We start from the raw sequence: 12,874 nt of genomic DNA, 5'->3' as shown, positions 1-12,874 counted from the left end.
CCGACCGTTCTTGAGGTAGAAAAACACAAGAGATGGTGTCCCTGACCCTTGAGCCAGTGGTTATAGGGCCTATTTTTCTTAAGCCTCATGTGTGACTGCAGTAGACGAATGTTACAATCGTCAAAGAAAATTGGAAACTCCTTTCTAATCATATTGCTGCGGCTGCCAAAACAGGAAACTTATCACTGAGTTACTTGTGAAATTGGCGTTTACTACTACTGTTCTAATTTTCCAGAGTTGGCATGCTAGTTTCCAATCCAGGGAAAATTTTATCGGCAATATTTTGTGCTTTGTTTTCAAGTCGGAAGAGGAATCGTACTCCAGACGGTTGTAAGATGTGTTTCTCTTTTTCAGATGGTTTATGTATTTACCGTTTTGAAATTGGCTCATAGGCTGCTTGTCTGAATTTAGGCTGCTTGTTCGACTTCGAGGTCGATTTTTTTTCTAGTTCTTTTGATATGAATCGATTAAGAAAAGAAATAGTGATTGAGAAATTGAAGAGGCTTCATCAAATAATATCATGCATGAAGTGTGGAGATTGGCACAGTGAAAATTTCTCAAATACTTCTTGTCGGCATTTGCTGTGTGGAAGATGTTTGAGCTTCTCGCAATCTAACCAAGGAGTTCGGTGCGATGTGCTTCTGCCGGGTGAATCAAAAGCGTGTATTGAGTATTTTACAAAAGAAAATGTTGTACCTGAGCCTAAGTTTAATCAGTATTACAAAGGAGCAATTGAAATGCTAGATTTTTATGATTTGACCATAAACGACTTAAATATTCAAGATGCTGAAAAAGTGAAACTGACGAACAACGGAGACGGCAACGAGGTTAGCGAGACATCAAAGTCATTCAATATTAACAGCAATACAGAGGATAGTAGTGATTCGGATTCTGAAAATAATCATACAAGCGAGATAATCAGAGAAAAAGAGATAGCTTCTAAACATAATATGAGCGTTTTTGAAATAGCAGACTCACAGCCTCCTAATGCAATGCAACCTGCTTGCTCCAAATCTCTCCGGTTCGAAAGCAAATGCGAATCACAGAAGACTAAAAAGCAGAAAAAAACTGTGGCCACAGGATTCAATTTTTTTGGAGCTAAACCGGAAAGCTCAAAACCAGTGAAGCGAAAGTCTATCAAATATGTGAGGTAAAAAATTTCAAATCAACTATTAAATGTTTATGGTAAGCGCCCTAGAACTGGGAAAACTGGCCCATCTGAACTTTGTGTTTAGTAAGCTCAGTACTTTTGAGGTGGAAGACGATCAAACTCACCCAGAAAAAGAAAACAACTCGACTGAAAAAGATGCGTTTTTACCCTCAAAGGCAACACTGAGCAAGCGGTCACTATTTGATGTGTCGTCTACTACGAACACAGATTTTGAAAACACAGTTAACGCCGAAGTTAGTTATGTTTTGTCAATCATCAGTATAGAAAAACAATAGAAAAAGATTTTAAAAAAGTGTTTCCTCCATCGAATCACTTTGTTTATTCACAGGATAAGGCAGTAGCCTCGGAGAGCGTGATCAGAAAATTAAAAAAGAGGGACTGCAAGGGCGAGACAGAATTGCATCGGGAGAGCAAGAGAGGAAATCTGGAGAAAGTGTTGCAGCTGCTAGAACTAGGAGCAGACCCAAACACAGAGGACAATGCAAGCCTTAGACCCTTGCACGAACACAAAGCATTGGAGGTTGGCAATACTCTGATTTGGCCAGTGATTGGCATATATTGTGAACATTTTTTGATTTTTGGTTTTTAGACTCGATGTCCGACCAACTATAATTTCTGAAGCATTAAAAATCAAGATTTGAAAACAACATGATGATATAATGAAACATTAAGTCAGAATGGTAGAATATGAATAATATTTTTATGTTTGACTCAATTTTGAGTGGATCAACTAGAAAAAAGATTGCAAAAAATTAAGGTAAGTACTATTAGATTATTACATAATATTGGACTATAGTAAGTAATTAGTTTTAAAGTAAAATTCAAATCAGAAATGCCAAGTTGCATGCAGTGACTTCCCTTAACTGTTCTGCTTATTCAGCAAAGTTTTGTTTCATGTATTCGATGATTCTTGGCTCTCTGAAGTGGAAAGATTTTCGGGTGCGAATTCCCGTTTAAGGTAGCTAACAGCTGGGCAACTTATATTTTCTGACTTAGCTAAAGAAAGAAATTCTGTCTCCGATCAAGAACAGAACACGATATCAACAAAATCAAATAAATACTTTAACTAAATTTTATTTATCAATGACGTTCCAATAATCGAGAGGATAAACAAAGGGAGGTGTAAGCTCCCACTGCGAGCCTACCCTTTTCTAGCTACATTTAACAAAACACTGAATCCTTTTTTTTTAAATTTAGTTTTTGAATCTATTTCAGAAGAAAATTATTTCAGAAAGACAAGAATTTCAGCCGGTAAACTTATATGTTCTGAGTTTGATGCTGCGTTAGTTGATGACTTCATTATTTAGAACTCGGAGGTGTGTCGTGCATTGCTGGAATATGGAGCGGACCCTAGGAAACACGGAGGGGAACAGAAAATAACGCCACTGCATGTAGCTGTGCAGCATAATTACACGAATGTGATCCCCCTGCTGATACAGTGTGGATCGGACATACATGCAACTGCAAAGGTAAGACGATGTAACGAGTTATTGAGAAAAATAATCTAAAATTTATGCTATAACCTGTGAGACCATGAGGGCTGAAAAATATCAGACAGCATATCTGGGTATAGTTTTGGGTGGTACTAGGCATTTTCGTTTGAAAGAAAAGCATCTTAAAATGAGCATTTAAATCTTGATATGTTCGTTCTTTTTTTTGCACCGATATAAGTACAAAGACAACTCGCTTATGTGTAGAAGCGCTATCGATGTCGAAAAAGAAGACCTGTCTGTCTGTTTAAAAGTCCAAAAATTTGCATGGACGAGGCATATTTTTCAGGGAACTTGCATCTAAATACGTATCTATATGAAATACGAAATCTTAAAATTCAGTTTAAAACACTTCAGGGAAACAACGAAGAAGCATTCACACCGCTATCATTTGCCAGCTTCCACAAAAATGCTGAAGTTGTTAAGCTACTCGAAAGCGAGTATCAGAAAGTCCAAAATGAAAAACCATTGGACGGGGCAGTACTAAAAGATTACGTAACAACACCACTCAAGAAACCGAAGTATAATTTAGCAGAAATCGAAGCTGTTAAATGTGCGACTCCGATAGGGAAAATAGTAAAAGATGGAATCACTCACGTGTCAACTTCAGCATTGAGCGTGAAATCGAAGTCTTTGTGTGAAACATTTTCAAAGAAGTTCAAAATAAAGATTAACCCTAATTATGATGACTCTTGTGATGCGCTGATAGTTTCTAAGAAGAGCGAACCAAACATGTATTCAAGGACAATTAAGGTAGTAACCGCCTTGATGAGAAACGGAGTGTTGGTTGACGATTCGTGGATCCAAGATAGTCTGGACAATGGAAAATTGCTCTCGTATGAGAAGTATCTAGTGGACTCTTTCTGTGAACATAAGGTGAACTCTACTGCAAGGATTTTTTTCTCTTTCCATTTGTTTCATCTTTATTTCAGGTCAAAATTGAGGAAGAATGTAAGCACGATAAATTGATACTCCGACTTAGTAAAGAAAATGCGCATATGTTTTTAGCAGCGTGCGCATCTTTGTGATGATTTTTAGCAAAAAGTTAATCATTTCAAGGTGTTGTGTCAAAATCACATGATTTAGATACAAATAACACGGGATTTTTACCCTTGTTATTTGCAAGGGTTTTACACCCGGGTACTAGAATTTTTTTGTAAAATCTTTGTTTACCTGTTTTTTCTGCTGGACTCCTCACTTTACTTTAGCAGTGTATCTAGTCGAAACTATTCATCTTGCCCGAAAAATGAAAAAGTAAATGTAATAAAAAGAGTGATTTAAAAGTTATTAGACTTGGGAGCAAGCGGAAATTTACATTAAGATCTTTAACGTTTTGTAGAGTCAATGAACGTAGTGAAGACTAACATTACAGGAAAGTCCTAAGTTTACTTACTCTACAATTTGATTTTTCGCGTTTTGACTTTCGATTTCTTTTTAAAATCAGCTCATTTCATTTGTTAAAAGAAGGTAATTTCCACTGTCGAACAGCAAAAGTGTAAAGGTCCAGAACAACATGATCGACTTTTAGTTTTAGATTTCTCGGGAATACAAAATTAATCCATCGATCCAGTTTTCTCATGAACTGTTGAATTTCAAAAAGATGGGCATAATATTTTTGAAATTCGAAAGTTGAAATTTAAAAAAATCTATTTTCTGTTCCCTTGCGTTCATTGACTTTATTCCAACTGTCGGTTGGCAATGTTTTTTTCCTTGAACATTTTTTTACGACGTCAAGAGTTCAATGATTGGATCCCGTAATCGTCGTAGTTTAATAACCTAAATTGTTTTGATTGTCTTTTCACATGCTAGTCTTTACAATTGCAGGCTGAAATGCTCGATTTCTTAAAAATATCTACATATCTATCGATCTAGCTTGTATTAAGTAATAGAAAATTATTTCAATTAATATTATTATTGAAAAAAAATATTGAAATTTTTTCGTAAGAGTGGTTTTCGTCATCATTTTTGTCGGCTCATTTTCCAAAGCAGCCTTTTCTTTCTGGTTGAAGCAAATGTAACTAAAACTGAATCTCTTTCTGTAATGTGTAATTTTGCCAGATTGTTTTTTTTTAGTTTCCTTTTTGTGCTAAAATGTTATATCGACTCAGTCACCTCATTTTGCGTCGTTTGAAAGACGAAAATATGTTGTTCTGCCATTTGTGACTGGAGTAATGGGGAGTAATTAGAATTTGGGAATCTCAAAGCCAAGGAGTTCGACACCGACTGTTTTTTTTACTAACTGAAAATTTTCGGCTAATTAAAGCAATTGTCGGTCTGCTTATTTTCTTATTTGAGGGGACAAGTGATTAGGTTGCATGATTTTTTTTGCATTTTTTTGTTTAATTTGTTCGGCTTACAGGTTTTTCATTTTATACTTGGTAAACTTTGTTTTTTATGCGCCTGACTCTTTAGGGGGTAATTTGTTATTTTTGAAAAGTTTTAACGCTTTTCTTCTATGAAAACTTGTTTTGGCTCGCCCAAAATGTTCGGCTCACTCCAAAATGTTCGGCTTTTTAACGCTTCGTAAATTATAATTCGATGCCGATTTGATTTTGAATTTTCTGATTCAAGACAATTTCATACAAAGGTATGAAATTTCTGGTAGATCTAGCTTGTCTCGACTTTTAAATATTTTTTCGACTAAGCGCCGTACGTTGCATTTTATGTCTGCTATTTTGTCAAGCTATGGAAGTTTGTATCGCAAGTGAAGCGAATATTTGCGTTGCCTGTGATAATTTCTGAGAATTCCAGCTGAATAAAAAAGTAATCGATTAATCAAGTTTTTGAAAATTTCTTTAGTTTTAACATGCATGCGATCAGCTAGCGCTATCAAATCGGAATATAGACATTTTTCAAATGAAAAACTTGTCTAGCAAAAATACTGAATCTTTTTCTCATCTGAGTTACATTCCAATTTTCCAAGACAATAGTTTCTTAAACCAACGTACATTTTGAGCATGTCGGTTTCAATACTCGTTCTATTAACGCTAGCGAGAAGTTAATGTTGTACTACGAACCTTCTTTTTTCTAACCTAGCTCGCAAATAAAAGTGTTCATTAAAAGTGTTCACTTCTGTGCTTTTTTGCTATAATCACGTCTGTTGCATTCGAAATTTCTTAGTAGTAGTAGTAGTAGTAGTAGTAGTAGTAGTAGTAGTAGTAGTAGTAGTAGTAGTAGTAGTAGTAGAAGTAGTAGTAGTAGTAGGTCAGTCTTTAGAGCGAGTCTTCAGTCTTCTTAGCATCTGTTCTCGGATTTATTTGTGGGCAGTATTTGTGATGGACTAAGCGTCAGTGGTTAGTGCGTCAGACTCATAATTTCTAGGTCGTCGGAGATTTCTAGGTCGTAGGATTGCTTTTTTTGAGAACTATAGAGCTGTTTTTTGTCGTGTTCTAGCCAGTGTTTGCGAAGCGGAGCTTTGCCTCTGCGCTGAAATTTGTTCTCTAATTTTGTAAACTTAGCAACTTCGGTTGGCATAGTTCTCTTTTTTGTTTACTCAGATGAAAGGTTCGGTTTGTTATATTGGCTGAGTGACCGCGTAGTTGCGGGGGCTATCAAAACAATTTTTAAAAACTCAAACCGGTAGTTTAAGTTGAGTCGGCTTTTTTCATCGCTTTCTGATATCTCAAGTTAGCCTTTATTTTTATGAATTGGCTTAATTTTCTTTTGAATGAATTATTTTTTAAGACAAGACATATTATCGACATTTTTCTCATTTTTTCGAAATAGTGGTTTTCGTCTCATTTTCTGTTGGTGACTTTGATTTATTATGTTTTTAAGCGTAATGAACGTAGTGAAGACTCTTATAAAGGTCTTGCTGATTTTTTTTTTCGTTTTTTTTTCACGAAAAAGTCAATTATTTACAGATGTGCATTCATGCATTTATGAATGCAGTCAGGCAAGTATGCATTTTCGGTGTTCAATTGAAACTAATGTCCTGAAAGTGACGTAAATAGCACTCTCCTAATACGAACGTGGAAATGGCGCGAAAAAACCTGAACTATTTCTACTTTCGAAAGTGGAATTTAATTTTTAGATTTCCCGCGGAATAAAAACTTTACCTATTGATCCAGTTTTCTCTAGTTGGGTTCATCTTATAAAAAAAGCGCCAGTCATAAATTGATATAGAAATTCAAAGAGCTTAAAAGGGTATCTATTTTTTTGACACTCGAAAGTTGAGATTTTTTCAATGAAATTCAGTGTATTTTTTATGTTTACTTGCGTTAATTATTCTTTTCCAGTCCTCGATTGGCTATGTTTTTTGAATCGCAAGTGGTACGAAGCTCCACTTACCTTTGTCAAAACTGTTAATTATATAAAAATTATGCAGTTCAGAGACCTTGATTGTGATATCAAGTAATCATTTTTTTGTTTTCTATGAGTTTATTGACACCAACTGCCAATTATATAATCTATCTATCTATCTATACTATACTATATTTAAATGCTAGTGACAGCTATCTCCCATGTTTAAGTATAATAATTTTGCGAACGATTTTTTTCAAAGAATTTTTTCATCTTTAAGCTATATCATATATTGCAATACTTAAGAAAATTTTTCAATTAGTTTTCCGCAAGGTCATTAATTTTTCAGTTATTTTTTCGAGGCCAAATTAAGTCTGTCTGTCTGTCTCTATACCTGCTTTTTTAATTAATTTGATTATGTCTGTCTACTCTTCTCCTAATTTTTTAACTTTCATCTATCAAATCTTTCATCTATTATATATTTAAATGCGGGCTTCACTTATCTCGCCATGCTTAAGCTTTTTCAACATATTTTTTACGTGTTTAACAAAAGAATTGTTTCACGTTTAAGCTGTATCGTATTGATAAGGTTTTTTTTCAATTTTCCCGTTTAAATTCAGTGTTTATTCCATCTAGTTTGTAATTAACAACCCAATAGTTGGATGTTGTCAGAGTTTTCCCAGGTTTTGCGATTCTGACCACTATATATGAATAACCAAATCCTTGTATTTTTCGAGATATGACGTTTTTTTATGATTTTTTCAAAAAAATTTCCAATTTAAAAAATTCCAATACGTTGAAGATCTCAATCCTGTTGTTGGATTTTGTGAGGGTACTCTCTACTTTCGAAAGTGGAATTTAATTTTTAGATTTCCCGCGGAAAAAAAACTTTACGTATTGATCCAGTTTTCTCTAGTTGGGTTCATCTTATCAAAAAAGCGCCAGTCATAAATTGATATAGAAATTCAAAGAGCTTAAAAGGGTATCTATTTTTTTGAAACTCGAAAGTTGAGATTTTTTCAATGAAATTCAGTGTATTTTTTATGTTTACTTGCGTTAATTATTCTTTTCCAGTCCTCGATTGGCTATGTTTGTTGAATCGCAAGTGGTACGAAGCTCCACTTACTTTTGTCAAAAGTGTTAATTATATAAAAATTATGCAGTTCAGAGACCTTGATTGTGATATCAAGTAATCATTTTTTTGTTTTCTATGAGTTTATTGACACCAACTGCCAATTATACAATCTATCTATCTATCTATACTATACTATATTTAAATGCTAGTGACAGCTATCTCCCATGTTTAAGTATAATAATTTTGCGAAAGATTTTTTTCAAAGAATTTTTTCATCTTTAAGCTATATCATATATTGCAATACTTAAGAAAATTTTTCAATTAGTTTTCCGCAGGGTCATTAATTTTTCATTTATTTTTTCGAGGCCAAATTAAGTCTGTCTGTCTGTCTCTATACCTGCTTTTTTAATTAATTTGATTATGTCTGTGTACTCTTCTCCTAATTTTTTAACTTTCATCTATCAAAACTTTTATCTATTATATATTCAAATGCGGGCTTCACTTATCTCGCCATGCTTACGCTTTTTCAACATATTTTTTACGTGTTTAACAAAAGAATTGTTTCACGTTTAAGCTGTATCGTATTGATAAGGTTTTTTTTTCGATTTTCCCGTTTAAATTCAGTGTTTATTCCATCAAGTTTGTAATTAGCAACCCAATAGTTGGATGTTGTCAGAGTTTTCCCAGATTTTGCGATTCTGACCTCTATATATGAATAACCAAATCCTTGTATTTTTCGAGATATGACGTTTTTTTCTGGTTTTTTCAAAAAATTTCCAAAAACTTAGATTTAAAAAAATTCCAATACGTTGAAGATCTCAATCCTGTTGTTGGATTTTGTGAGGGTACTCTCTACTTTCGAAAGTGGAATTTATTTTTTAGATTTCCTGCGGAATAAAAATTTTACCTATTGATCCAGTTTTCTCTAGTTGGGTTCATCTTATCAAAAAAGCGCCAGTTATAAATTGATAAAGAAATTCAAAGAGCTTAAAAGGGTATCTATTTTTTTGAAACTCGAAATTTGAGATTTTTTCAATGAAATTCAGTGTATTTTTTATGTTTACTTGCGTTAATTATTCTTTTCCAGTCCTCGATTGGCTATGTTTGTTGAATCGCAAGTGGTACGAAGCTCCACTTACATTTGTCAAAACTGTTAATTATATAAAAATTATGCAGTTCAGAGACCTTGATTGTGATATCAAGTAATCATTTTTTTGTTTTCTATGAGTTTATTGACACCAACTGCCAATTATATAATCTATCTATCTATCTATACTATACTATATTTAAATGCTAGTGACAGCTATCTCCCATGTTTTAGTATAATAATTTTGCGAACGATTTTTTCAAAGAATTTTTTCATCTTTAAGCTATATCATATATTGCAATACTTAAGAAAATTTTTCAATTAGTTTTCCGCAAGGTCATTAATTTTTCATTTATTTTTTCGAGGCCAAATTAAGTCTGTCTGTCTGTCTCTATATCTGCTTTTTTAATTAATTTGATTATGTCTGTCTACTCTTCTCCTAATTTTTTAACTTTCATCTATCAAATCTTTTATCTGTTAAATATTCAAATGCGGGCTTCACTTATCTCGCCATGCTTACGCTTTTTCAACATATTTTTTTTACGTGTTTAACAAAAGAATTGTTTCACATTTAAGCTGTATCGTATTGATAAGGTTTTTTTTCGATTTTCCCGTTTAAATTCAGTGTTTATTCCATCAAGTTTGTAATTAGCAACCCAATAGTTGGATGTTGTCAGAGTTTTCCCAGGTTTTGCGATTCTGACCTCTATATATGAATAACCAAATCCTTGTATTTTTCGAGATATGACGTTTTTTTCTGGTTTTTTTCAAAAAATTTCCAAAAACTTAGATTTAAAAAAATTCCAATACGTTGAAGATCTCAATCCTATTTTTGGGTTTTGTGAGGGTACTCTCAGGGGCTGCGAATCTTGCCTGTAATTATGGCTGCTCAAATCCTTGTAGTTTTCGAGATATGACGTTTTTTTTTATGATTTTTTCAAAATATTTCCAAAAACTTAGATTTAAAAAAATTCCAATACGTTGAAGATCTCACTCCTATTTTTGGGTTTTATGAGGGTACTCTCAGGGGCTGCGAATCTTGCCTGTAATTATGGCTGCTCAAATCCTTGTAGTTTTCGAGATATGACGTTTTTTTGGATTTTGAAAAAAAAATTCAGAGAACTTAGATATAAAAAATTTCACAAAGTTTGATATTCCCATCTCTGTGGTGAGGCTCTGTCAGGGCGTCTCAGGAGGTTCGAATTTTGCCTCCCAATAGGACTGCTCAAATCCTTGCAGTTTTAGAGATATGATGATTTTTATGATTTTCTCCGAAGTTTTCAAAAAAAATTAGACGTTGAAAAATTCCAAAACTTTGAATCTCTCAATCGTGTTATTGGAATTCGTCAGGGTACTCTCAGGAGGTTGCAAATCTTGCCCCTGAATATGTCTGCTCAAAATCTTGTAGTTTTCGAGAAATGACGTTTTTTAAAGAATTTTCTCAAAATTTTTCAGAACTTAGACATAAAATTTTTTATAAAACTTGAAATTACCATCTGTGTAGTGAGGCTCTGTCGGAGTTATCTCAGGAGTTGTGAATTTTTCCTCCAAATATGACTGCTCAAAACCTTGCAGTTTTCCAGATTTGACGTTTTTTAGTGATTTTTTCAAAAAAAGTTTTATGAAAATTAATTTTTTTTCAAAGTTTGAAATTCCCAACCCTGTAGTTGTGTGCTGTCAGAGATTGCGAATATTGCCATCAAAAAGACTGCTCAAATCTTGGTAAGAGTAAGAGCACTCTCAGGTTTCAAATCTTGCGTCCAAATGCGACTGCTCAATTGATTTTAGTTTCACAGATGTGACGTTTTTTAGTTCATTTGAAATTTTTTGAAGAACTTATATAAAATTTCACAAAATTTTTGGTTCGTCAAAATTGCATAAAAAACTTGATTAAAAAACTTATAAAATTTGTAATTACGAACCCTGTAATTTGGTGCTGTCAAAGCACTCAAAGAATGCAGATCTTTTTTCCAATATATGCGGTTTATCATGAGTACCGAAGGTGCGTTACACGCTAGTAATCATGAAATTCAAAGACCTTAAATGTGATTTGAGGCCATCATTTTTATTTTTGCTTTCCATGAATTTATTGACACTTTTCCAACAGTATATGAGATCAAAAATAAGTTTTATCCCAAGTATTGTCGGCTTATTTGCCGCGCATTATTGCAGCATGTTTGTATTTTAAATATCAGATCAGTTCGAATTGTTTTTTGTTTGTAATTTTAAAATTCCGGTACGATATAATGTCATTTTTTTCCCGTATTGTTTGCCATTTTTTGGTTTTGTTGTTTAAGAGTCATGAACATAGTGGTGAATAGGTCGTGGGGATTTTTTGTTCGTTTTTATTTTCAGGAAAAAGTCTTAAAATTTGTTCACGCTCAAGCTTGATTTTTCGCGATTTGACTTTTATTTTTATGTTCTTTTCGTTTCCTTTGTTGAAAGGAAGGCAAACTCCACTTTCGAACAGCAAAAATGTAAAGGTCACGTAAAACGGATCTATAATTTTCCCCAGCGCAATATAAAATTTCCTATTGATCTAGTTTTCTTAAAATGGGTTTAAAAGTGTCGATCAAAAATTGTTTTTGAAATTCAAAGAGCTTGAAGACCATTTTTTTCTGTGAAAATTGAAAAAGTGACTAAATAATTGTTTTAATGTTTTTCAATAAAACAATTTTATTGTTTCAAGTGTTCTCGGCTTTGTTATTGCAGGTTCGGAAGTTTTGTTTCGATGCTAATTCAATACTGACATTTGTCTCACTTAGTATGCTTTTCTTAAAACGAGCACCTTTATCTCATTTTCTGACCACTAGTTTGTAATTCTTTTTTTTTGTTTTGCGGAATGTATACTGTTATTATTTAGTTCATTTCCAACGAAGGCGCTCACTCGTAGGTTGAGTATCACTTTATGCAGTTGTTTGTTTCAGGGCAGTGTAAAACGGGCTAGACAAGCTCACGACCAGTCAAAGAAGCTGTTTTCGGGGCTAGAAGTATTCGTTAGGTCGAATCTGGATACCGAGTATTTAATGGCAGCGTCTCAGCTTAAAGAAGTACTTGCTTTGGGAGGAGCCAAAGTTCTTCCTCGAGAACCAAAACCCGCTTCTTTGATCGACTCTAACATGACGATTGGTGATGATTCGAGACCCGAATTTATTGCAGAAAAATCATCGATAAGTGACATGCGGATTATAGTTGTAGCTGGAACTATTATCGACGGAGATGAAAATATAAAGTTTAAGCAGATTATACCAGGATTGTACCACGTGACTGCAAATTGGGTTTTGGGATGCATTGTCACTTTTGCCATCGAATAGGCAGTTAAAAATAATCTTATGAGAAATTATTTTAAAACTCAACGTTCGAGCAAAAAACTTGATGAAACTAATCTAAACTCTTGCGTTTTCTTACTTTGTTGAATCCTTGTTTACGTTTTATTTTTGTGAACTGATGTAAAACTATTGAAATTGAGTGCTTTGCTGCATCGTATGACCATGGTCTATTAATTGTGTTTTTGAGTTTCCCGTCACAGGGAATTTATCGAAAAGTATTGGTTTTGTTTGTTTTTCTTAAATTGGTTTTTAACTGCATCTTTTGAGGTACTTTTTTTATACCGCATAGAATTAAAATTTAGCTACCAGTCGAAAAATGGACCGCGACGTAAGATACTACATCAATAAGTTGATCTCACATTTTAACAAATGTAGGCAGTTGCTGTCAAAATAGAACGGAATGTTCCAAGCGCAGCTAAGTTGAAAATAAGGAAAAAAATTGTAACATTTCATTTTTCAAATTTGGATTTCATTTAATTG

At 33.6% G+C, this 12,874-nt stretch overlaps 1 protein-coding gene across 1 annotated transcript; it reads left to right on the top strand.

Moving 5' to 3' along the window:
• Window positions 1-358: 358 nt before the first annotated feature.
• On the top strand, window positions 359-12,660 carry LOC134839325 (ankyrin repeat domain-containing protein 12-like). Its single transcript, XM_063854831.1, has 6 exons — window positions 359-1,150; window positions 1,236-1,404; window positions 1,500-1,691; window positions 2,479-2,640; window positions 3,019-3,537; window positions 11,993-12,660. The coding sequence occupies exons 1-6, from the start codon at window positions 459-461 to the stop codon at window positions 12,377-12,379; spliced, it is 2,121 nt and encodes a 706-aa protein (XP_063710901.1). The 5' UTR covers window positions 359-458; the 3' UTR covers window positions 12,380-12,660.
• The last annotated feature ends 214 nt before the right edge of the window (window positions 12,661-12,874 follow it).

The sequence above is a fragment of the Symsagittifera roscoffensis genome, chromosome 2 (genome assembly GCF_963678635.1).
Source record: "Symsagittifera roscoffensis chromosome 2, txSymRosc1.1, whole genome shotgun sequence".
Classification (NCBI taxonomy): domain Eukaryota; kingdom Metazoa; phylum Xenacoelomorpha; order Acoela; family Convolutidae; genus Symsagittifera; species Symsagittifera roscoffensis.
Note: the sequence above shows the minus strand (reverse complement) of the source record. Positions and strands in the feature narration are given on the sequence as shown.

Coding starts and splice junctions, on each gene's coding strand:
- LOC134839325 (XM_063854831.1), top strand. CDS start 459: ATGAATCGATTAAGAAAAGAAATAGTGATTGAGAAATTGAAGAGGCTT. Junction 1,151..1,235: donor AAGTCTATCAAATATGTGAG/GTAAAAAATTTC, acceptor CTTTGTGTTTAG/TAAGCTCAGTACTTTTGAGG. Junction 3,538..11,992: donor ACTCTTTCTGTGAACATAAG/GTGAACTCTACT, acceptor TGTTTGTTTCAG/GGCAGTGTAAAACGGGCTAG.